General features: G+C 38.9%; 1 protein-coding gene across 1 annotated transcript in view; it reads right to left on the reverse strand.

The window, feature by feature from the left end:
- Positions 1-25,517, reverse strand: part of LOC129776385 (protein Wnt-5) — a 110,946-nt gene that overhangs the window by 49,002 nt on the left and 36,427 nt on the right. Inside the window, exons 2-3 of the mRNA XM_055781985.1 lie at positions 18,188-19,946; positions 17,784-17,868 (exon numbers count right to left, since the gene is read on the reverse strand). Coding sequence (XP_055637960.1) covers positions 17,784-17,868; positions 18,188-19,946 — 1,844 coding nt within the window. The remainder of the gene's footprint in view (positions 1-17,783; positions 17,869-18,187; positions 19,947-25,517) is intronic.

Here is a 25,517-nt window from a genome sequence, read left to right on the forward strand (position 1 = left end):
TAGCAGCTCCAACATTTTTTCTGCAGCTTCCGGTATTCCTCAAGGAAGCCACCTCGGATCCCTGATCTTTCTAATCTACTTCAACGACATTTTCTTGGCATTAGAAGGACCTCGCGTTTCGTTTGCGGATGATTTAAAAATCTATAGCCGTATCAGTTCTGTAGCCGACTGCTGGTTTCTTCAACGACAACTGGATATTGTAGCCGAATGGTGCGCCACGAACTGTATGGTTATAAATCAATTAAAATGTTCCACGATATCCTTCTCTAGGAAAAAAGAACCGATCACGTTCGAATACGTTCTCTCTGGTGTTCCCATTCCACGAGTTATGAAGGTCAAAGGTCTTGGAGTGATACTGGATTCGAGACTGTCGTACAAAGAACATGTATCGTATTTTGTAGATAAAGCCTCTAGAAACTAGGGATTCATTTTGCGGGTTTCAAAATCTTTCATGGACGTATATTGTCTCAAATCCCTGTATTGCGCTCTAGTTCGGCCTGTTCTAGAATACTGCAGTATCGTTTGGAATCCGCACTATCAAACTGGCATTACGAGAATCGAGTCCGTTCAGAGAAGATTCATTCGGTACGCACTTCGCCTGCTTCCGTGGCGCAATCCTCATCAGCTTCCTAGTTACGAAACCCGATGCTTGTTGATCCATCTGGATTCACTGCACTGCAGAAGAAAGCTAGCTAAGTCTTTGTTTGTAGCGGGTACACTCACTGGTCGCGTCGATTCTCCAGAAATTTTAAGCCACCTAAATCTCAACGTACCACCTCGACGGTTGCGGAGAGTTACTTTTCTGCGGACCATACTTCGGCGAACGAATTATGACATGTACACAGCAATAGCAAGCCTTCAGCGTGCATTCAACACAGTTTCTTCGGCGTTTGATTTTAACGTTTTGCGTGTTACATTGCACTATGGTCCAGGAGGTGCATTTAAGTGGAAATTGGCATCTAGAGCTCGACAGTGATTCTCTAGACAAAAACTGTCTTCGACAAAGTTGTTACATATAATAGAGCGCTCATTTTTATGTTATCAAAAATAGGGTGACAAAAATTTACGATGAAATGAAAAATCTAACTTTCTTATCTTTATAGATAGAGGTAAACATAGTTCGACAATATTGTAGCCCTGGTTATTTTAAGTAACTTTGTGGAACAATATTTCTTTCTATCTCTTCAAATAACCGATATAACGCTTTTTCTCTAGGTTGAGTTAGGGTTACAATGAAAAAAAAAAGGTTTTAATATCTAACTTTTATATGTGAAATTCTACATCAAAACTGTCTTCGAATGACTTTTAGAGCTTTCCAATCCACGCATTTTACGGTGCATAACTTGTATGTATCTTAATGCAACTCAAAGTTATTGATGTTTTTTCCCCGAAAGCATGGCCTTTTTATTTGCTAGTCGTTCTTTTTGGGGCAAACATAATAAAAAATTATTGATGGCATTTTAAAGAGCACATTTGATTCTACATAAGGTGTAACTTTCAAAAGAGTGTTATTTCTTGTATTTGAGTAAATTAAATTTGAAATTATGAGTTTTTGCATATAAATGAACATGTTGCAATTTTTAAATGCATATAGTAAGCGTAGACTTTAAAGCAGCATGACTTCAGTTCAGTCTTATAGCCACTCAACATGGAGGTTCAAAGAAGACACATTTTTGTTTTTGTTTTCGGTGGACGAAATATAGAAGACGTCATACAATTATTACGAGAAAAATGCCAAGATATATGTGTTTTGAGTGCCAGAAGGTGCCTGAAATTTGAGAAGTTAAAGTTCTCAACACGGTGGTTGAGCTCGTAAACGCTCCCGATTTGAACGGCAAAATGCCACGTGGCTCGAAGAAGTCTTGGTTTTCTCAAAAAATATCTTTTCTAATACTGCTAGAAGGCAAGAAAGGAAGCTGAGCAAGAAAAGAAGCTCTGAGCTGAGCCAAGGGATAAAGCGTAACCGTGTTCGGGAGATTGCAGAAAAATTTTCTGCCGAAGAACTGGGCTTCGCAACAGCTTCGGATCCAGTATTATCTCTTAGTAATAGGCAAACACCAGAGTATTCCGATCTTCTGATTCCGGAAAATGCTAAGCATTTGATTTTGTAGTTTTTTATTTGTATGATTTTTATTTATTACTATGAATTTAATTTCCATTATAACAACTAAAACAGGGGGGTCTCCGTAGCCACATTTGTTGCGCGTTCGCTTAGTAAGCGATCGATCGTGAGTTCAAAACTCAGGGCCCTCATTGACCATCTTTGTGTTGTTACAGAATAGCTACGTCCACGCAACAATCATCAGCGATGGAGATCGATCCACGGTCGAAATAAGATCGATTCATCCATACAACTGCTCTGCTCTGCCAGACACATCGGGCTACTGTTCTATAAATAACTCAACAATGATCAAACAACTGTCTCCGCTGTCCGGTGGTCCAACTGGATAATGGAAGAACAGAAAGAATACCCTTACGCCTAAATGGCTACTGTGTGAATGTACCATATGTAATGGTATAGAAGGAATACTGGCGAATGGAAACTGTGTAATGTGCTAATTATAGATATGATAACCATGTGACATGTACACGATTAAAATTCACGGTTCTGTTACAGCTAAAATGCTATTGAGCCTTAAATAAATAAATGGGATAAAAAAAAAACTAAAACAGGTTAATATGTACATACGGAAGATTATAAAAATAAATTTGAATAAAACAATAGGAACAACAAAAGTATGGTAAAATAATGTCATCAATCAACTCATCGCCAGTAAAATATGTCAATATATAACTAAATTAGAAAAAGAAAATAGTCAGAAATTTTTCTCATAATGATTGTAAGTAAAGATTGTAGTCTCGTAATGATCTATATTTCGTCCACCGAAAAAGGAAATCAACAATGTGTCTTCTTTGAACCTCCATGTTGAGTGGCTATAAGACTGAACTGAATTGATGCTGCTTTAAAGTCTACGCTTACTATATGCATTTAAAAATTGCAACTTGTTCATTTATATGCAAAAACTCATAACTTCAAATTTAATTTACTCAAATACAAAAAATAACACTCTTTTGAAAGTTTCACTTTATGTAGAGTCAAATGTGCTCTTCGAAATGCTATCAATATTTTTTTATTATGTTTGCCCCAAAATGAACGACAAGCAAATGAAAAGGTCGTGTTTTCGGGGAAAAAACATCAATAACTTTCAGTAGCATTAAGATACATACAAGTTATGCACCGTAAAATGCGTGGATTGGAAAACTCTAGAGATCATTCAAAGACAGTTTTGATGTAGAATTTTACATATAAAAGTTAGAGCAAAAAAATCTTTTTTTTCATGGTAACCCTAACTCAACCTAGAGAAAAAGCGTTATATCTAACAACTTTGTCGTTACATATAATATCTTCGTTATCACTGGATTGCACGTGGAAGGTAATCCAAGATCCCCACGGTAGTGATCACCTGCCAATAATTTTATCGATCGCCAATGAATCAGGTTCTCGTGAGTCAGTCGATATTGCGTATGACCTCACGAAAAATATTGACTGGAGAAAATTTGCAGAAATAATATCTGAAGCAATTGTTTCAATGCATGAACTTCCTCCACTCGAAGAGTATAACTTTATATCGAGTTTGATTTACGAAAGCGCACTTCAAGCTCAAAAGAAACGTGTTCTTGCTACCACTTTCTGACGTCGTCCTCCATCACTTTGGTGGGACAAGGAGTGTTCAAAGGTCTACCTTGAAAAATCATCCGCTTTCAAAAAATTCAGGAAAACTGGATTAGTGGAATGGTTTCGAAAGTACCAAGCTCTAGAAGCCAAACTAAAAGGTCTGATTAAAGCAAAAAAGCGTGGATATTGGCGGAAGTTCGTCAATGGTTTGTCAAGGGAGACAGCTATGAGCACTCTTTGGTATACGGCTAGGAGAATGTGTGGCTGGAACCATACAAATGAAAGTGAAGAATACTCTGACCGTTGGATTTTCAAATTTGCAAGAAAGGTTTGTCTCGATTCCGTTCCTGCACAAAACGTCGTACGCGACATTCCGCTCCAATGCGATTATGAGAATTTTTCGATGGTAGAATTCTCTATTCTCTCATGTAACAATTCAGCTCCGGGGTCGGACAAGAATAAATTCAACTTGTTGAAGAATCTTCCCGACTTGGCGAAACAGCGTTTGCTGAACTTGTTCAACAAGTTTCTGGAGCGGAATATTGTCCGGCATGACTGGAGACAAGTGAGAGTGATAGCCATACGAAAAACCCAACAAGCCGGCTTGCGATCACAACTCGTATAGGCCGATTGCAATGTTATCCTGTATTCGTAAATTGTTGGAGAAAATGATTCTACTTCGTTTGGACAAGTGGGTTGAAGCGAACAATTTGCTGTCAAATACGCAGTTTGGCTTCCGCCGAGGTAAAGGGACGAACGATTGTCTCGCGCTGCTATCTTCTGAAATCCAAATCGTAAAGAACAAATGGCTTTCGTTTTTCTCGATATCAAAGGGGCATTTGATTCAGTTTCCATGGAAATTCTCTCAGAGAAACATCATAATCGTGAACTTTCGCCAATTCTGAATAATTTCCTGTACAATTTACTCTCAGAAAAGCACATGTTTTTCAATAATGGCAGCTTGAAATCTTCTCGATACAGTTTTATGGGCCTACCACAAGGCTCCTGCCTAAGCCCCCTCTTGTATAGTTTTTACATCAATGATATGGATGATTGTCTAACTAGAAACTGCACGCTGAGACAACTTGCAGACGATAGAGTTATTTCCATCACGGGTACTAATCCCGCCATTCTGCAAAAATCCTTGCAAGATACCCTGAACAACCTGTTCACGTGGGCTCTAAAGCTGGGTATCGAATTCTCTACGGAGAAAACCGAAATGGTCGTTTTTTCTAGGAAGCACGAACCCGCCCAATTCCAGTTTCACCTATCCGGTAAAGCGATCAGGCACTCGATGTTTTTCAAATACCTTGGAGTATATTTTGACTCTAAATGTACCTGGGGAATACACATTGCGTATTTGAAACAGAAATGCCAGCAAAGAATCAATTTTCTCCAAACAATAACCGGAACATGGTGGGGTGCCCATCCAGGAGACCTCATTCAGTTGTACAAAACAACGATATTATCAGTGTTGGAATATGGTCCGTTTGCTATTACGAGAGAAATGGTTATCTCAGCCGGGAGTCAACTGAAAAGTTCGAGGGGTTCCGGTCCTGATGGTATTCCGTCCTTGGTCCTGAAACGCTGCTTGTTTGCTCTAGCAACACCTCTAGTCAATACTTTCAATCTCTCCCTGAGGTCGGGTGACTTCCCATCCTGCTGGAAGGAATCTTACGTTTTTCCGATTCACAAAAAGGGTTGCAAACGGACTGTATCGAACTATCGTGGAATAACCGCTTTAAGTGCTACGTCGAAACTTCTCGAGCTAATTATTCTCGAAGAATTGGTTCAAAACTTCGCTCACTGCATTTCGATGGACCAGCATGGTTTCATGTCCAAGCGCTCAACGACTACCAATTTAGTACAGTTTACTTCCTACATCATCCGTGAAATTGAACAAGATGCTATAGTCAAGTAGATGCTATATATACAGACCTCTCTGCAGCATTCGATAAAATGAATCACGACATTGCTTTGGCTAAGTATGACAAGTTAGGTGTTCAGACTGGTCGAAGCATGTCTGTCAAAATTGCGGACTAAAGGGTGTGTCACATCAAATTGCATCACGGAAAAAACGTTGTAGAAATTCGCCCAGTAGACCGATCCTTTTGAAAATTTTAGACAGTAAAATAAAAACTATTAAACAACTTTTGGCATTTTCTTTTTATTCATACTTCGAGCCCAAGCCCGTTTGCTCGCACCTTCCTCTTTACCCCGTCCATAAGGTTCTGTACAACGTCAGGTTGTAGTTTTTTTTGAACAGAAATCCATTTTCTCTTGAAGTCCGCCTCCGATTTGACAACTTTTGGGTTCTTCCGGAGGGCCTGCTTCATAATCGCCCAATATTTCTCTATTGGGCGAAGCTCCGGCGAGTTGGGCGGGTTCATTTCCTTTGGCACGAAGGTGATCCCGTTGGCTTCGTACCACTCCAACACGTCCTTTGAATAGTGGCACGAAGCGAGATCCGGCCAGAAGATGGTCGGGCCCTCATGCTGCTTCAATAGTGGTAGTAAGCGCTTCTGTAGGCACTCCTTAAGGTAAACCTGCCCGTTTACCGTGCCGGTCATCACGAAGGGGGCGCTCCGCTTTCCCAAGAGCAGATCGCTTGCCACACCATGTACTTTTTGGCAAACTTGGATAGTTTCTGCTTGCGAATCTCCTCCGGAACGCTGAATTTTACCTCTGCGGAGAAGAACAATGGCCCGGCAGCTGACGAAAGTCCGCTTTGACGTAGGTTTCGTCGTCCATTACCAGGCAATGCGGCTTCGTCAGCATTTCGGTGTACAGCTTCCGGGCTCGCGTCTTCCCCACCATGTTTTGCCTTTTGTCGCGGTTAGGAGCCTTCTGAACCTTGTATGTACGCAGGCCCTCCCGCTGCTTGGTCCGCTGGACGAATGAACTTGACAAATTCAGCTTATTGGCGACATCCCGGCCTGAACTTCTTGGATCACGTCTAAACTGCTTAACTACGCGCTTGAGATCTTTTACACTGACGGAGCATCCATTTTTGCCGTTCTTCACCTTCCAGTCGATGGTTAGGTTCTCGAAGTATCGTTTTAGTACTCTGCTGACCGTGGATTGGACGATTCCCAGCATCTTACCGATGTCCCGATGTGACAACTCCGGATTCTCGAAATGAGTGCACAGGATTAATTCACGACGCTCTTTTTCGTTCGACGACATTTTTCCAAATTTACGAAAAATTGACAGTGAAGCATGGCCAACGTGATCTATACACTCTTATCTGATTATAAGCGAAAGCAGAAGATATAATTCCTAAAAATTAAATTTCTACAGCGTTTTTTCCGTGATGCAATTTGATGTGACACACCCTTTATGTTGCTCCTTCCTTCCCCGTGACATCTGGCGTTCCTCAAGGCAGCCATATAGGGCCATTCCTGTTTCTGCTGTATATGAATGACGTCAACTACATTCTGAAATGCCGCAAGTCGTCGTACGCCGACGACCTCAAGTTGTATCTCGTGATACGGAAATCAAGCGATGCTGTTTTTCTACAGCTGCAATTAGAAGCTTTCGCCGAGTGGTGCCAACTAAACCGCATGTCACTCAATGCATCGAAATGCTCTATAATTTCATTCGGTAGACAACGTGCATTGATTCAACATAACTATGTTCTATCGGGGATAAGCTTGAAACGGGAATCGACGGTCAGAGATCTTGGATTACTACTTGATTCCATGCTTACATTCAAGGACCACGTCGCCTACGTGGTGTCGAAAGCTTCATCTCAACTCGGGTTCATGTTCCGCTTCGCCAAAGAATTCAAGGATATATATTGCCTTAAGGCTTTGTACTGTTCTTTGGTTCGACCAATACTGGAATATTCGGCTGTAGTGTGGTGCCCATACTACCAAAACGAGGTGAACCGCATCGAAGCAATCCAACGAAAGTTTATCCGTTTCGCTCTGAGGCATCTTCCTTGGAATGACGTCCACAACTTGCCCAGCTACAAAAGTCGTTGCATGTTAATACACTTGGAATCACTTGAGGCGAGACGTAACATCACGATGGCATGCTTCATTGGTGACCTGCTTCAAGGTAACATCGACTGTACTTTGCTGTTAAGCTGTCTTAACATAAACATCCGCCGCCGTAATTTACGCTCTCACGTTTTCTTATGCGTCCATCCCTCGCGAACAAATTATGGATTTAACGAGCCCATGCGAAGGATGTGCCGTGTCTTCAACAGATACTACGATGTGTTTGACTTTAATGTTTCACGTTGTAGAAATAAGAGTTGTTTCCGTAGAGTTTTTAATTAATATGTGTATTAGTGTCGTAATTTTCATGTCATTGGGATAATCATTGTATCTGTTGGCAAATGAATAAATATAAATAAACAATTGAATATGGCAGATTTTGCTTCCGATCAGCTGCCAGGATTCATATTCTCAAGCTGGAGAGAATACAATATCGTTGCTTGCGTATAGCAATGGGGTGTTTGCATTCGACACATACGATGAGTCTCGAAGTCTTGGCAGGAGTACCCCCGCTTACTCTTCGATTCACAGAATTATCCTACAGTTTTCTCATCCGTTGCAAGATCATGAATCCATTGGTGATTGATAACTTCGAAAATCTACTCCAACTGACTCCTCAGTCAAGTTTTATGTCTTTGTACCATGATTTCCTTACCCATGAAGTGCACCCTTCACCGGGCATCTCCAACCAATTTTGCTTCCCATACTTTTGCAATTCCTCTGTCAATTGTGATCTGTCCATGCGACAAAAAATCCATGGAATCCCAGATCATCTACGCTCCGATTCTATTCCGCCGATATTTTCGGCAGAATATGGGAAAGTTAGATCTGATAAAATGTTCTTTACTGACGGTTCATTCATAAACGGGTCCACTGGCTTCGGCATGTTCAATGAAAATTCCAGTGCCTCTTTCAAACTTAAAGATCCTTGTTCCGTGTATGTCATGTGATACAACCCATCATTTTCTCCACAGTACTGTTGATAACAGAATTTGTTGTCTAGTTCTACCACTTTTCCATTTGAGCTAGTGAAAAGCCAAGCGTAAAGAGGGTGTTGCGGGTAGGTTCAAATTTGTTTACGCAGATAAATTTTCCCGTTAGTTGATGATTTCGCAAGGGATCTGTAGTTGTGGAGAGAAGACAAAGGTTTTCATCACTGGATCAACAGAGAATGGAAAAGTTTACATAGAGGAGTGTCTTCAGAACAGGATTTTGCCATTCATTTGATCACACAAAAGTCCGGTGAAGTCCTGGCCTGATTTGGCAAGCTACCATTACAGTCGGGATGTCTTTGAGTGGTATAAGGAGAACAAGATCGATTTCATTGAAAAAACTATCAATCCATCAAATTGTCCGGATTTTCATCCCATCGAAAGATATTGGGCAATTATCGCAGGCAAACTGAAGAACTGAAGTGATAGAATCATCAAAAAACCAGCTCTAATGGAAAAGTGGTGTAACAAGATAGCAAATTCGGCTATCAGCAGTACTGTGCCGAAAATTATGGTTGGTATCACACGAAAAGTTCGAAAATTCATCCGAACAGCTGACGAATAGTTTTCATGTATTTTTCCCTTAAAGTTTATTAAAAACCTGCAAAATCCATCCTAAAATCCTTGCGATGGTTCAAATTCAGAAAAATAAAACTTCGTGAAAAACTTCAACAAGTCTTTTATGTTGTTATATTTTTTTAATTCTGTATAATGACAGAGCTCAAAACGATCACTTTTCAGTTTGTCAGAACTTTATTATCCTACAAAAAATTATATTTGTAGACTCTTATTCAAAATATTCCGAAAAATTAGAGAAGTTTGGATGAGTCGATTGTTGAAATTTATATTAAAGTCGGTTCTTGAAATTAGTTGAACATTCCAACAAAAATATATATTATTTGCCTTCATTTCAGCGACATAGAAATTGAGGCTTCCGTTTACTGATTTGCTGCCGTGTTTCAAAATTGAATCCCTAAGTTAATTGGCAGCAGTCTTATATCGATTCTATGTACTCCGAAACCGACTTGAAACGGTGCAGCATGTTTCTTAGAATTTCCCAACTTGTTGGTGTACGGATAAGCTACCGGAATTTAATTGAAAAGATAATTTTTTCCGGTTGCTTGCGTTTGAATATGTTTCTCAGGATTATTTTTAATCGGTTTATGTCATGACGGATCCCTCTTATTTCGGGCTCGCTTGTATAACAATAACTGTGGAGCATGAAACTGCATTCACCCATTTCTTCATCCGCTCGTTCATACTTCATATTGACTGTTTTTGATCAGCGGTATTAAATCATTCAAGCAAAATATAGTTAGAGCGAGAGAAATGTCGTAACTGTGACTGATATTGAAGCGGGTGAGTAAATTTCGAAAGCAACCCGTAAACTGCACAACTTGAATGAAGGGGTCGACATTCATCCTAGAGTACTGCCACTGGTTGTTTGCCAAAGAACTGCAGCTCTCGTTCGATACCATCGTATTCAAGGAAAGATAACCATCTATCATGACTGAGTAAATCTCCCATGCATTCAAAAATGTTCATTTGACGGTTGAGTGATTGTTAAAGCGCAGTTATATTTCCTCCTTGTTATCCTTCGCACGATTTTTTATGAAAGGGAACGAGTGACGAACGCTATCACTTTTCAAATGCGAAGGGACGACTAGAGCTCGTCTGGGATACATGCAACCCAAAAAAAATTATAATAAACACCACAGTCTTTCAGGATATTTAATATTTTCGTACGTGAAATATTCAATTTGTTTCTCATTACATAAACTGAAATAACGTTCGCCCCCTCCCTGACCATACGACCTAATTAGCCTTCTTTTGCCATGATTCAGCGAGAAATAAAATCAATAGCGATAACATGTCTGTAAGGAAGTGCTGTATAAATTTAGGGTTACAAATTCTACATCACTCGTCCAAGCTATTATAGATTAATGTGAGAAATAAGAAATTTGTTGCTGTTGTTCCATTGGCTGGTTTTAATTCACACTTCAATTGGTCGGTGTTAAGTCAGACCGGACAAGTGACATTTTTTTGATTCCGAGAAAAATGAGTTTGAAGTTTGGTCTACAAGGGGTTTCTATTGAGCGTTCAAAACAATTTCGATGAGTTATTCTTGCTTCACGCGTGATTTTCCAAATCTGATAAATGTAGAATGTAGCTTACAAAATGTTTAACATATGGCAATCAATAACTCGAAATTTTTAGTTTTGCGACTTGGTTCGCTCTGACTTAACACCGACCAATTCGCCTTCGACTTTTTCATGATCAGATCCTTCTATAACATTTTTTGCATATTTTCATACGTTTGCAGTTCTATTGACGTGGCGGTTAACAAACCGGACAATCAAAGAACCAAGGAGCTTGGTCAAGAAGACCGCCTTGTACCTAGTAGAGCCATAAGTTCAGTCAGTGAAATCACAACTGCGTCAGCAGAGAAATTTGAAGCGGCAAAAAGGAGTAACACAGTAAAGATAAACAGTGATATTTATTTATTGTAAAGATTAGATTGAACATGAGAAAGCAGTATTACACGCTACACTTGAATGCCAAAATTACTCTCATTCAGACTGATTCGAATGCTATATGAATAGAATTGGTGAGTTGGGAAAAAATATTATTGTGATCAAGCCATAACTAATATTGGATCGTTATTTTGAAAAATCTGTAAATCTGTATGGAAACTTAAAAAATCTGTAATCTGTATCTACAGATTCTTGGTTTCAAAAAGACTGGAAAATCTGTATAAATACAGATTATTCTGTAGATATGGTAACCCTGATCCACAGTCGAGGCTCTATCATATACAACACCTCACTTCTATAGGTTACTTCTTTTTGCTAATAAACTTAGAATTTCTCCACAAATCAGTCAATCTGGTCCTCACAACATACGATCGTGGTTCATCCAACTTTCTGAGTATTTCTCCTCTAAACCTCTTTTTAGTGTTTTGATCTTGCACTAGAACTTGTTTTCCTTCAATAAATTCATTTCTTTGTCGTATAGTTTTGTCATAATCCTGTTTGTATTTTTGCTAATTCTTCTCCAGCTGCACTCTCAGCTCACCATTCTTTTCACCTTTGGGTTGTTGGTTCCGAACTGGTAGCTTAGATCGTAGACTTCTTCCCATCAATATTTGTGCTGGTGATGATGTTAACACGTTGAGTGCCACGGTTTTATAGCGTCTCTATGGAAATTTGTTAAACGTATCAGGGCAATCATTTCTTATCGTAATGGAAGGTATTTTTGTTCGAAAGGCTTATATGCTTATATTAGTTAATATTACTATTTATTATCATATGTTATACTGTCAGTCATCGGTGAATGACGCAGCCTGAGCGAAAACTCGGTGTCAGTCACCGGTGACTGACGTGGCAGTCGAAGTGTTAATGAAGCAGCTGGGGTGTTGTTATATTCCAAGAGTGAGTAATAGAATTCGGTGTTGGCATCAGAGCATTTCCTCATTATTTTCTTTACGGTTTGAACACATCGCTCACTGAATCCATTCTGTAGTGGGTAGTTTGGGTAGTTTGGGCTACTGAAAACCAGTTTACAATTCCAGCTATCACAGAAATCTTTAACTTCTCGTGAATTAAAAGGATTGTTGTCCCATATGATTTTTTCAAGGATACCATATATATAGAAAACTTGTTTGAATACATTACATACTGTTCTTGCTGATTTTCCTTTGGTTTCAATGACGTGAATCCATTTCGAAAAATAATTGGTAACCAACAGGAAATTTTTTCCTCTAAAATCGAAAAAAAATCAGTTTAAATTATTTGAAAACTGAGCCCTGGCACATCGTGGGGAATCAGTGGTTCTTTCACATTGGAGGTAAAAATCTTTTCACACACAGCACATTTTGATACACGTTGTTCAATATTGTTGCGGCACGTTTTTTAGTTTTTGTTATTCCTCCATGAGTTTCACGAAGCAAATCCAACATCTGAGAACTCAAACTACAAGGCACAAAATCCTATGTTCGTTGAAAATTATTCCGTTATCTCCGTTGAGTTGGTCTTTTAACTTCTATTAGTATCGAAGATCTTCGGGTAGCTTTGTGCGATCTTTAGGTCAATTTTCCACATAAAACTGCACCAATTTGGATAATATTGGGTCGTTGTTAGTTTCATTTTGAAACTCGACTAACCTGTCCTCAGAGACGTTTATTGTATGAACAACACAGTCCAAACTTGAAGAGTCCGGGTTTTCTGAGCTCCCGAATGCTCTGGAAAGAAAATCTGCCAAATACAAATATTTTTTCGGGGTGTAACATAATTTAAGATTGTACCTGGATAGTCTCGTTTTGATTCGCTGAAGTCTTGACGCATGAATTTTAGAAATTGGTTTTTGCATCAAACCAACTAAAGGTTTATGATCCGTCTGCACATTAGTAGGCTGACCATATATGTATTGATGACACTTCTTGCACGCAAACAATATCGCCAAAAACTCTTTCTCCACTTGTCCATAGTTCTGCTCGCACGGTGATAAACTTCTCGAACTGTATGCTATCGAATGCCCTTCTTGCATCAAACTTTCTTGCACACAAATTGCAGCTTGGAAGAAGAAGGCAGTGCGTGGTGCCCACCTCCATCAACTGGAGCGGCCACACGTCGACAAGATCGCATCTAATCTGTGGCTAAGGCGTGGTGAACTCTTCTCCATCATGCCGACAAGAAACTGCAGACGGAACGTCTGGCATCAAGACGTTGATGACATTCGTCGGATGTGCTATCAATCAGGAGATAATCTAGAGCACATTTGCAGGCTGTCTCGTTTTGCCCAAAGCAGTCTCCACCGAGCGCCAACAAAATGCGGTCCGCAATGTGTTCTATTGGAAGACAACGTGCCCAACGAACGGTACCTGTGCTGAAAAATTACCGTTTCAAGTTGTTCTGGGATCGCACTGTCTGTCCTCTCGATCCATCATAACCGTCCAGAACTTGTGAGGTATGGCAAAAGCGACCGACAAGTCAGCATCATCGATGTTGCTATTCCACCGAACCAAAATCTGGAAGAGACCCACGGTCGCAAAATTTGCAAGTGCCGACCATTGTCCATGGAACTGAAATAATTGTGGGGGCTTAGGGAGGTCTCAAAAATTGTTCTAGTCGTTCAGTCTGGAACTGGAATTGTTCCGAAGATGCTTCTGGAAATGCTAAAAGGGTTGAACATGGAGAAGGAATTGGCCGGCATCCAAAAGTCGGCACAGACCCAGACACAGCGCAGAGCCCAGTTTCCCTTTGGCATTAAGAAGCCTATAATATTTATAATATTTGGTCAATAAATTTCGAAACACTGTCCAAAATAAAGCAAAGGGTAGACCCTGGAACACTATTCCACCAACATCAAAATTTTATCGCATTGTCAGCCAAAGTTGAAAGGCTGTGTCCGTGGCACAACCGCAAAATCGACGTAGGATTACGTTAGGTTATTTGTTGCAGTTGATTGATTTCGGAAAAGCAACGCCGCGGTTGATCACTAGCAGCAACAGCCGTGCCTCTACTGGCTCCATCATATCCGTGGTAAGCTCCTCTACATTATATTGCTTCTATATTTTTTTATTTTATTTTATTTTTTATTTTTTATTTACAACAATCCACAGGTCGAAAGAACCCTAATGATCCTCTAAGAACTATCTTATTCTAACTTGCTGGGGCTTGCGGAGAAAGCGCCTTTTTATTACAACCCTCGTAACATTAAAATCGATGAGTTCGATATGTTGATTGAACACACGAGCCTTGCTTGCTACGGGCTCAAGGTAAGCATAATTAGTACGCGCTGCAGGAAGGCGAAGAAAATCGAAAATTTCTTCTTCGGGTGTTGAAGTTGATCTGTCAAAGTAATTCGGGGCAATCGATGTTTCCTTGGATAAGATCAAAAACGAACAGAACTTTCGCTAAGCAGATTCAATTCTATGAGATTGCAACGATCCTCGTAGTTAGGGAGGTTCCGAGAATCATTCCAGGGTAGTCGACGTAAAGCGAAGCGTACAAATTTGCGTTGAATGGACTCAATTCTCTGGTTGCTGTTTCCGTAATAATTCCTAGGTCCTCAATGTTTGTAGTTCTATTCAGAGTAGATCCATCCGAGATCCGAATGAAAAAGATGACAGAGCACTTTGAAGCGTTGTGCGACATACGATTGGATTTACACCAATTGGCAAACGTTGTAAACTGTTTCTGGGGAGATGCGGCATCTTCGTAGTTTTCCACGCACATAAAAAGTTCGAAATCATCCGCATAAGAAAGCTTCTTACACGCTAGAATTAGGTTGACGTCGTTCAGGTAAGCAAAAAATCAAAGGTCCCAAAGGTTTTCCTTGTGGTACACCAGATGTAACCTCGAATGGTAAGGATATAAAGTCTCCTATTTTTACACGCATTGTTTGGCCGGTCAGATATGACTGCAGCCAGCACAACAACGAACCATTGAAGCCGATGCAATGCAATTTAGCAATCGTGATTTGATGATCAATTTTGTCGAAGGTATCGGTACAAATCAATGTTGTTGTTCGTCTATGTATTTTTTACATGCGTGTTGGATGAAATCGAGGGCTATTATTTAAAAAAGTTTGGAGATGGCGCATAAACAAGCGATTCCGCGATAATTCTTCACATGCTTCATGCACTCTTTTTTGAATACAGGGAAAACATAAGACTGTTTCCATGCATTGGAGAAGCATTGAATAGAGCGATTGAACAATGTTGAAAATGGCAGAGACAAGCTGTCAGCGCAACGTGTCAAAACAATGGATGGAATTTCATCAGGACCAGAGCAAGATGACGCTTTTAGCTTCGAGTAGGCGTTAAAATTCATGATCAAACTCAGCAGGTCCTAAACAGTTCATATGTATTGAAAACTTCAACAAATAGACTGTTTTTGCTCTTGCTGCTCTAAATTGGGAGTTGTTAACACGAAAATGACTACAAAATGAATAGTTTTTAATTTTTTCGCGCCCAAAAAAATCAGGTACGTTGCTAGATATCAGAACTAGTTACCACAGTTAGGCTGGAAGTAATAATTTATTGTCAAAGAAGAGAAAAAAATAAAATCGTTGGTGGCAATATAGTTACCACTACCCGTAAAAGGGTTCAGGAAAAAAACCAAAGCATCACTCTTACAGACACACAATTATTCGAATATATTGGGTCATTCAAAAAGTATCCGCGTTTTTCTGTTTAATTTCTGAATATTTTTTTTGAAGTAAGACTACGTCTAACGGGAAGATTATGGAGTAAAATGAAAATATAAGCACTGAACAAGTAGGAAAAAATCAAAGATTTCGAGATTTATGTGACACTTTTCTGTTGATCGATTTTGGTGGTTTCTTCTATAATCGCCTCGTGAAAACTATCCAGTTGTGAACCGCACAACACTGAATTAACCTTTTGGCTATGTAACTCCGCATGATCGAAGATTCGCTTCCAGTTCCACCATACACACAGCGTCCCTTTTTTGGAGTCAAGGCTTTGATGATATTTGTAGTGGTTTGTCTTGCTTATCCCATGATCTTTTGCGAACGATATCGCATTTTTCCCATTTCTATCACCCGTGATTTTTTGCTCCAGACATCGGTTGATTTAGTTGTGCTTCGCTGATGAAAATTAGTCAATCAACTTCCTTTAGAATAATTCATGCGGCTTCCAAATATCGAGTTTCTCTGCGTGGCCTCTTTTTCCAACTATTGATTGCCTAATTCTTATTCCTAGTTTACACAGTGTGTGGTATTGCTGAATCGATCCTTCCGCAACATCAAAGCCCAAAACATATGCTTTCTATATTTATTTATAGCTTGCGTAATTAAACACGGCATACCTGAAAATTTTATATACGTTGCTCACAAACGAGCAATTTGTGTGACCAACCAGCCCCACTATATATGAAAAAAAAAATTCATGAAAATTCAATAAAAATAATTTTAAAGCGATTTCTATTAACACTTAAAGCTAATACGTACAATAAACCTTTGTTTTATGTTTGAGCCGATTTTTTTTTCATGGTTATTAACCAGTTTTAGAACACATTTTATAATGCGCAAACTGTGAATGATTTCTGGCAAAATCGGAACCATATCCGTATATTTTTATCTATTTAATAAAAAGTTTTTCCAATTTGCTTATTTTATTGTATCAGCAATTCGTTATTCTTCATACATAGATCGCTAATTTTTTGGACGCTCAGATTCCAAGATATCGTCACTGACCAACTCACCCCTATGACCAACTAGCCTCGCCCTACCCTATCCAAATCAATTGGTGCAAGTATCTCGTAAATCCGTTATGAAATGACTGAGAAATAAATGCTTAAAATTGTACAATTTTTCGTGGGACATCACAACGACATTATTATTATTATTGTGTTTTATGAGCTCTCCATAGACGCGTTAGGCAAAACCGGATCACGGGACGTTAGAAGCCTTCGGCAACACTCTACTGTATGCGGCTTACGCACCAAACTTGATAATAAGACTTGGTTAGTTCGAAAGGTTCACGCACATGCTGAGCAGCGCATCAGCAAGTTATCGTTTTGAGTAGAACGGACGTTTCCTTGATAATTTCTTTTGCGTTAATGCAGCATCGTTGAAACTGCCAGATCGGTGAGGATATGCGATGAAAGAGACACGCTCCCACGAAAACTAAATTTACCTTGAATCATTCCGGTACAACCTCCTGGAGAAATGTAGAGAAGCTTTCGGTTAATGACCGAAGCATCACAAGAGGTAGAAATGTGGTTAGTGAAAAATTACAAACTTGGTTGAAGTCTAAGAAATCTTCTCTCATTTTCCGTGAATCTTTTACAAAAGGTAAAGGAAAATATGAAATCTTCTATCATCATTCATTATCTCACTTGAGAGCTTATAATACATGCATTATGTGCCACTGTTCAAGGGCATCTGTTTGTCGTGAAAGTAAGCGAATAGAAAAGTGAAGTGTCGGTACTCATTCGGATGAATGAGGCGTGATTCGAGTGACACTTTAATAAAAATCACTATTGCAGATACAAAACAGACATGTTTGTTGATATGGACGTGAAAGAAGATAAACACCTGTCTAAAGGATAATGATGCGTTAGATAGCGTATGTAGTCTACTAACCTATATTAGAAACGGGCCCGAAAACGGTATCATCTTCAATGGTACTGCAGTTCCATCTGCGATGTTTGAATTGATGTTTGCATTCCTGTAATTTATTGAAAGTAGATTTTAGCGATACAGAACTGAACCAAATTCCATGTTTGAAAGGATAAAAGTCTATCGAACGTGGTGAAAAAGACGTGTAATTCTCAGAATGTGCATAAAAATGTTACATGAAAGACTAGTTAACACGTAGAATAACAAATCTGTGTGAATTGACCGCCTGTTTATCTTGAACGAGGTTTACATTCAAGCTAACTCAAAACATATTAGACTGGGCAAAGTATATTTTCCGACCGATTTATTGTATTGTCTTGTTATTCAAACCGCAGATATAATATTTATGACTTACATTAGAATCGTACCTGAATGGCAGCTCGGGCGCCACGGCTGATCGCCGGCATAACACTCGTATGTTGAGTGCACAGCTTTTGTTGGCCTCCACTTAGACCGCTAACTTTGGCACAAAGGTCTGGGTTCAAATTGATTATATCTTTTTCACTGTGATTACCGTTATTACTGTTATCGAAAATTGAACTATTTCTCACGTTCACGTTATTGCTTATGTCATTCATCGTGGTAAAATTGGACACATTGAGGGGCGCATCGATAGGAACTATTGAACTGGTTTTGATAAAACTATTTTCTAAGTGAGATCGCTGAGTTTTAGTGGCTAAACGTTCGGCGCGTCGAAAGCGCGACAGTCTGCGGGTAAAGCTAGCGGATGTTGAGCCAACGGCTTTTACCGAAGGAGAAGCTGAAGTTGATGAGTCTGGCGTTAATTGCTGCTGCAGCATCAATGTTTTCTGCTGAATTCTCTGCGCTCGCTTAGTACCTTTCCTCCCTGTTTTTGTTTTATTTGCGGTCGGACCTTTGTTCGCTACACCGACTTGAATCGAACCCAAATTAATTCTCTCTTCGGCTAGCTTTTGATTTTTTCGATTTCGCTTCTTACCTCCCCGTGCACTTGTGGTACCACGTGAAGAGATTACATCAAATTTAGTATCTCCGTCGATGACGGCTATTTGTGCCATGCTGCTAGACGACAAATTCGTTGTTGTTCCGTTTCGTCCGACTTGTCGAGCTGGTGGCATTGTGGTTATCGGCGGGAATTTATCGTCCCTTCCTTCTTCGGTACCTTCTCTAGTGTAATAGATAGGCGGTTTTGCCTTTTTATTTTTGATGTTCTCTCCCATACTTCCTTTGATATCTTTCATTTTCTCTTTATTGTGGTCGTAATTATTGTTATTATTCTCTTCATCGGCCGTGGAGTCCGGAGTTTGGTCATTTTGTAAAAAAACCTGTGGGATTATTGTAATTTTCTCCATTTTAAACATGTCGTCTTTATTGTCGGACAATATGTCTTGCGAGTTAGGTAAGATTTCCCGGGGCATATTGATTGTGGGTCGCAGCCGTGTGAACTTCTCGGGCATAACCTTGGCCGCACTTTGATCGTCTCTAATTTGTAACACTGGCATCTGATGAAATGGGGTTCGAGAGAATGTCGTTGTGGCGGCTGTTATGGTTGTTGGTGATTCAGTGCTTACAACATCGGTGTCATTTTTCTGCAACGAAGGAAATACCACAAACTTACTCTGAAAGCTCTTATCGGATTGGGTTAGGTTCTGCAGCATTAAAATATGACGCTTCAAATCGTCGATATTGGTTGATGATCCGTGGAATATAGATGACGTTTTTTCCTTTTCATTCGATGAGGTTTTTAGCGCGAGTGGTATTATATATTTTGTTTCCTTCCGACCATTATGATCGGAGATCATGTGTTCAGTCAATGCTTTTCTCTCCATTTCTATTTCACCACGAAAACTGCTCTCCGTCGTTATTTCGAAATGATTTACAAATGATGGCGGAGTGGTGGTCAGAAATGTAATCGTCATGTTATTGGAAAAAGTGTTCACCACACCAGATTGAGTTCCCATTCCTTTGGGAAACGGTCGCCTCTCGTCATCCTTCTGCCCACTGTCCACTGGCCGTATAAAGTGATCCAAATTTTGAACACTCTTTAGTTTGTGCCGTATTTCCGTTAGGTTCAACGATATGCTGTTATTAGATAGCACCTCGAATTCCGACCGGAACTGTATGAAGGGTGACTTCAGTCCTAGGCATCTGCAAAAGAAACGAAGATAAAATGGAATGCATTAAACTCATTAACTTATGCCATTCACTCTTGCTGCCACATATATAAACGCAAAGGCTGATACATTATCACAAAATTATGCAGTGATTTGTCTTGATTATACGCTTTGCATTTTGCTTGATCCGAGCATCCCACGTAACATGATGCTCCACCTCGGTTTAGCCTTTAGTGCACGATAAAAGAAAAAAGAAAGAATCAAGCTGACCGGATCATAAAAGTCGTCTAACGGTGATGACGTGATCGTTCATAAAATCATTTCAGAGCGAATCATTGTAGTTGACGGGAACAATGTAAATTAAAACGATTTCAAATAGTTGATGAGATATCCATGTAAATCCATGTATATTGACAACAATCAATTTGCGTCTATTACATCTATTCGACTGGACTTTCGCATGACCACTTTTCGTAGATAACAGTATAAAGGGAATCAAAGAAAAGCACAACCGGCTGTGTCATCATCAATGGTCACATCATCGTCTGGCAGGCAAACAAGCGCTATGAACCAACTCCAACTTTTTGGGAGCTCTCATTCGGCTTATTTGGACGGGTATCACGAATATCAGATGAGCGAGGGCAACATGATATTTGTTTATTTCGTCTGTTAACTGTAGGCAATGTACATTCCAATTAATCCAACGCATAAAAAAAACTTTCGCGAGCCGTAACCAATGTGCAAGCTTTGCTCGTTTGACGACTAAATGTATTAGTTTTAATTTTAATTATGACCGATTCCGTGAGCCTCTCCGCATCTCATATTTCATCTCTCGCATGACTGGCCTGATGAAGTAAGCTTAAAAAATCAAAAAAGTTTGAAAAAATTCACACAGTCAAAAGACCTGTATGTATTAATCAGAAGGGCAAAAAATCGTAAATTTACGATGAGTGACCGATTACAGCGTTTGTATTTGATCTGTTCTTTTGGAAATTAAATTGTTGGCTAAAGGGGTTGATATTAACAGTAGTTCAAAATCTTTAAAATCGGAGCCATATTTATGAAAATGACCGAACTAAATTGTAATTTCAATATACTCAGTGAAACAAAAATAGCACTGTTGGCCTCGCAAACCCTTTTTCTAGAAGTAGAATGACTATACTATAGCTAAGGTTATGTGTATATAATTTCGGTGTAAATCTAGGAAATAAAAAATTAACATATAAATAACTCCAACTCAATTCCGGCTCAATTGGTTTATTTTACCTAGAAAATATGAATTTATCCGTTGGAACTAACTTAACTTCCAAATTTAATTTTTACTCTATTTTTTTCTGTGCTGCGCCTTTGCTTTTCTTCTAGTTTTTTTTTGACACTACGCGTGCTATGTAGGTTTTTATTGAAATAATGGTTGATATGGGTTCTTTTGGCGTGGGACTTCGTCTAACCCAGGGTTTCTCAAAGTGGTCGATATCGACCCCCAGGGGTCGATTTCGGTTTCCCAGGGGTCGACAGAAACGAAAATTGATTTTGGGGGTCGACGGGGTTTTAATATCGACCCCTATAAATTAACACAAGTTCTTATTTGAAATATTCAAGATGCTTCATAAGTTGTGTTACGTGAATAACCCTGTTATAAGAATGACCATAATTGCCACATTTGATCCCGTAAAATTTTCCTTAAAAAATCTTTTCTTAAATTTTCCGTCAATTTCATCCTTGACGCTCCTCCTTGAGCCGATACACAGTTCTTTGCTTTCAAAATAGAGTCTATCATTGTGGAAGCCAACCGATATCAGAACATTGTTTTGTTGGCATTGTGAAGCGAGAATATTTACTCAACACACGCTGATGAATGTGGAATTATCAAAAAGTGTCCCAAAAACATCTTTAGCAGGAATGGAGAAGTGTGGTGGCATTTCATATGGTTCAACATTTTCAGAAATCAAGGTAGCATAGCTTCATGACTCAACGATACAAAAACAAAGTTTATAAGGAAGAAGGTAGCCAGATAAAATGAACTATAATTAATTTATCATTTAAATTTGAATTTGAAAAAAATATCTTTAAATTCTGTATATTAGCTGAAAATCTGTAATTCTGTATATACAGATTCTGTATCTGAAATTTGGCGAAAAATCTGTAATCTGCGTTCTGAAATACGTTGGAGCTTGAATGATAATGTACTTAACTTCTAATTTAATTCAAGAGATTGCAAGGTATTTACATAGCTAAATGAAGTGAATTAGAACAAAGTGATTGAAAAAGAATTTACAAAATGCTTGATCATTCATGTGCATGGCATAATTTTTTTTTTATTTCAGGAAACTTGAGATGGGTCGCAAAGAGGGAAAAATGTTAGTCAATTTATTACAGACCAACAAATTTTCTCTCCAGCTGGACGAGTCTACATTACACATAAAGCTCTGTTGTTAGGGTATGTTCGATATATTAAAGGTGAAAATATGAGCCAAGTAATGATTGATGAGGAGAATCGATCGGTTTTTTTTACCGTAAAAGCTATTCCAATCGAAGAACATAGAGACCATCAATGGTTGGTCGTCATCGTGGCTTTACAGTTCACTCTAACATACAACTGCGAAAGGTACTGGCCACTCACTGCCTGATTCACAGATAGCATTAAGTAGCAAAAATCTGAGCCCTATATCGCATCAGTTTTTACTATATGTTATGAGTGCTACCAAAAACCTTCGAAGCAGTTCTTTGAACACTCGATTATTTGCTCAGCTATAAGAGAAAAACGACGAAATCTTTACTCGGTTACTTCTACACGCTGGATTTCGAGACCAAGAGTCCCTTGCATAGCAAGATTATCAGCTTTTTTGAATTTGTGTTTCAGCTTCAGGGTGACGATTTAAACTTGATTGAAACAATTTCAATAATATCGGTCCTTCTGACAAAACTTCAAAACAAAATTTAAGCAGAAGAAAGTATTCACAGTTTCTGCATTTGTCAAAATTTTCACAAAAGCTTCAAGACCATGTTATATTATCATATGTCACTCATTTGGACGCATTACACAATGATTTTACTAAAATGTTTTTGAATCTTCAAAATTTTCAAATTCCCCAATGGATAATAAATCAGTACTATATCACATCCATGGAATAAGCCAATGTGATAATGCAAGAGAAGTTGATTATCATAAGCACAGATGAGGAGTTCAATCAGGAGTACAGCCAAGGTTATCATATGTTCTAGTTACAACGAAACGTTGACGAAAAAGGCTTCATTATGGTTACAAACAACGCGAAACCAGGAACTATTTGAAAATCAACGAACCCGGAGATTTAAGGCTTTAACTAACTAATATTGAACCGTATTTTGATATTTTGATAGTTGTGGATAGATTGGTTTGCGATTTGAATGTTTTTATAGATTGTGAGTAATTTGTATTAATAATTATTTATTACACTTGATATTTACTAAATTTTATCTCTATTTATTTGTTGAATATGATAAGAAAACAATTTTTTACTCTATTATAGCGACTTTCAACACTTTTGGCTGGTTTATCAACATCACTTCCATTTTTTGGAAGAATGTCGGGAGTGTGAATTGAACTCGCCACTATACCAGATCAACTCCGAGAAAAAATAATGTCAAGTTTATTCATTTAACAAAATGCAATGTTTTTAAATTGATAATTATTCAGTAAGAAAAAAAAACTAAAGATTCTCAAAGAAGGTATGGGGGTCGAAGGTATGACTTAATTCTGGAAAAGGGGTCTCTTGCCCGAAAGAGTTTGAGAACCCCTGGTCTAATCTTTCAATTGTGTTGCATGTTGCATGTTGGAGTAAATCGACCTCTTTTATTCGTTACGTTGTTCACTTTTTTACTATTTCCACTATATATGTCTTGGACAAAAACATAGGTGGGTATATTTTCTCTTAATTTGTGTACCTAAAATCAATATCCATTTATTAATTGAAGAGGTATTAAAGTTCAAAATCTTTCACATCTCCAACATTCAATGTTTCGGATGGGAAGTGAAAGATTTTGAACTTTAATATCTCTTCAATTAATAAATGGATATTGATTTCAGGTACACACATTAAAAGAAAAAATACCCACCTATGTTTTTGTCCGAGACATATATAGTGAAAATAGTAAAAACGTGAACAACGTAACGAATAAAAGAGGTCGATTTTACTTCAACATGCTTTATAATGCAACAAGCAGCATTCTTCCATTCCATTCAATTCGAAGGTTAGCTTGCATGGTATGGTTTATTCCTCGATATCACGTTGCATCGAGGAAACCACGACTGAATAAGGGACTGTCCAAATACCACGTGAACAACTTTAGGGGGTAGGGGTTACGAAAATGTACACGCTTGGAGGCGAGTCGAGGAGGGAGGGGTTCTAGATAATGTCCACGTGGACACGTTGAATGAATATTAAAAAAAAAATCACTCCTGTATTCAACAATACGTGAGATCTATTCTGCATTTCCAAGAAAAGCCATATGAAAGGGTTGAACTTTCTGATAGTCGAAGATCCATATTTTTTCATGTCGTTGAACTTCTTTCCTAAATGTGTATTCTGAGAATATCGTTCGTTTCTGTTTTTTATGTGAACTCCCAAGTTTGGCGAATATGGAGCACGAACAACAATTTTTTTCATGGGTGCACAGACCGTATCTCTGGATAACTGTCCCTAGTATCGGAAACTTCTTCGTTGAAATGTAGTATTTTCGGGAATACACTTCTGTTGGGTTGTCCGGGAAGTTTGTGTCACCACTGATGATAATCAAATCGAGGCGCAGATCAAGAATAATCTTCAGTACACGATACATGATATAGCAGATTTATTACAAATATTTATATTCATGAGAGAACCTGGAACCTGGTGAACCTTGGTTACCTTGGACAAAAAAAAAATTAATGGATCGTGTCTCCATTAGCAACACGCTTTATAAATACAACGAGAAATCGCAGTTTTCAAGCGAATCGTGATGGGCAATGAAAATTCTCATCATTCATAACAATGTTGATCGAAAAAAATCTTTGGGGCAAGCGAAATGAACCTCTATTAGCTATACCCAAAGCTGATTTTCACTTGGAGGAAGTCGTTCTTTGAATCTGGTGGGATTGGGAATTCTGTTTTATGAATTTAGAAAGAACCGACAGCACATGGATATGGTAACCCTAAATATGGAGAAGACGTACAACCGAACCTGGATTCCATTAGTTGTGAAGACATTGACAGACTGGGGGATAGACGGCGATCTGTTGCATACTGTGAAAAACCTCGCCTCAAACCAGACCTTCGAGGTAAAAGTTCGGTACACCAATTTTTTGCGTCCCCACGAAGAAATTGGCGTACCTCAAGATTCCATCTTAGTGTTCGTATTCGCCTATGTGGACGACAACCTGATGAAGAACTGTGCCTCCCAATTGAATTTGAAAAAACTATTACTAAACCGGAGTAATAACCGAATGATCCGTTTACGGGTGGCCAAATATGGTCTCTAACTGACGTGCCTGGCCAGAGATAAACTTAACTGCGGGTTATCTTTGGCCTGCTGCCATCAACGCCAAACCGCCGTTTGACATCTTCGTGGACGCGGCGATAATCTCCAG

The sequence above is a fragment of the Toxorhynchites rutilus genome, chromosome 3 (assembly GCF_029784135.1).
Source record: "Toxorhynchites rutilus septentrionalis strain SRP chromosome 3, ASM2978413v1, whole genome shotgun sequence".
In the NCBI taxonomy this organism is placed as follows: Eukaryota; Metazoa; Arthropoda; class Insecta; order Diptera; family Culicidae; genus Toxorhynchites; species Toxorhynchites rutilus.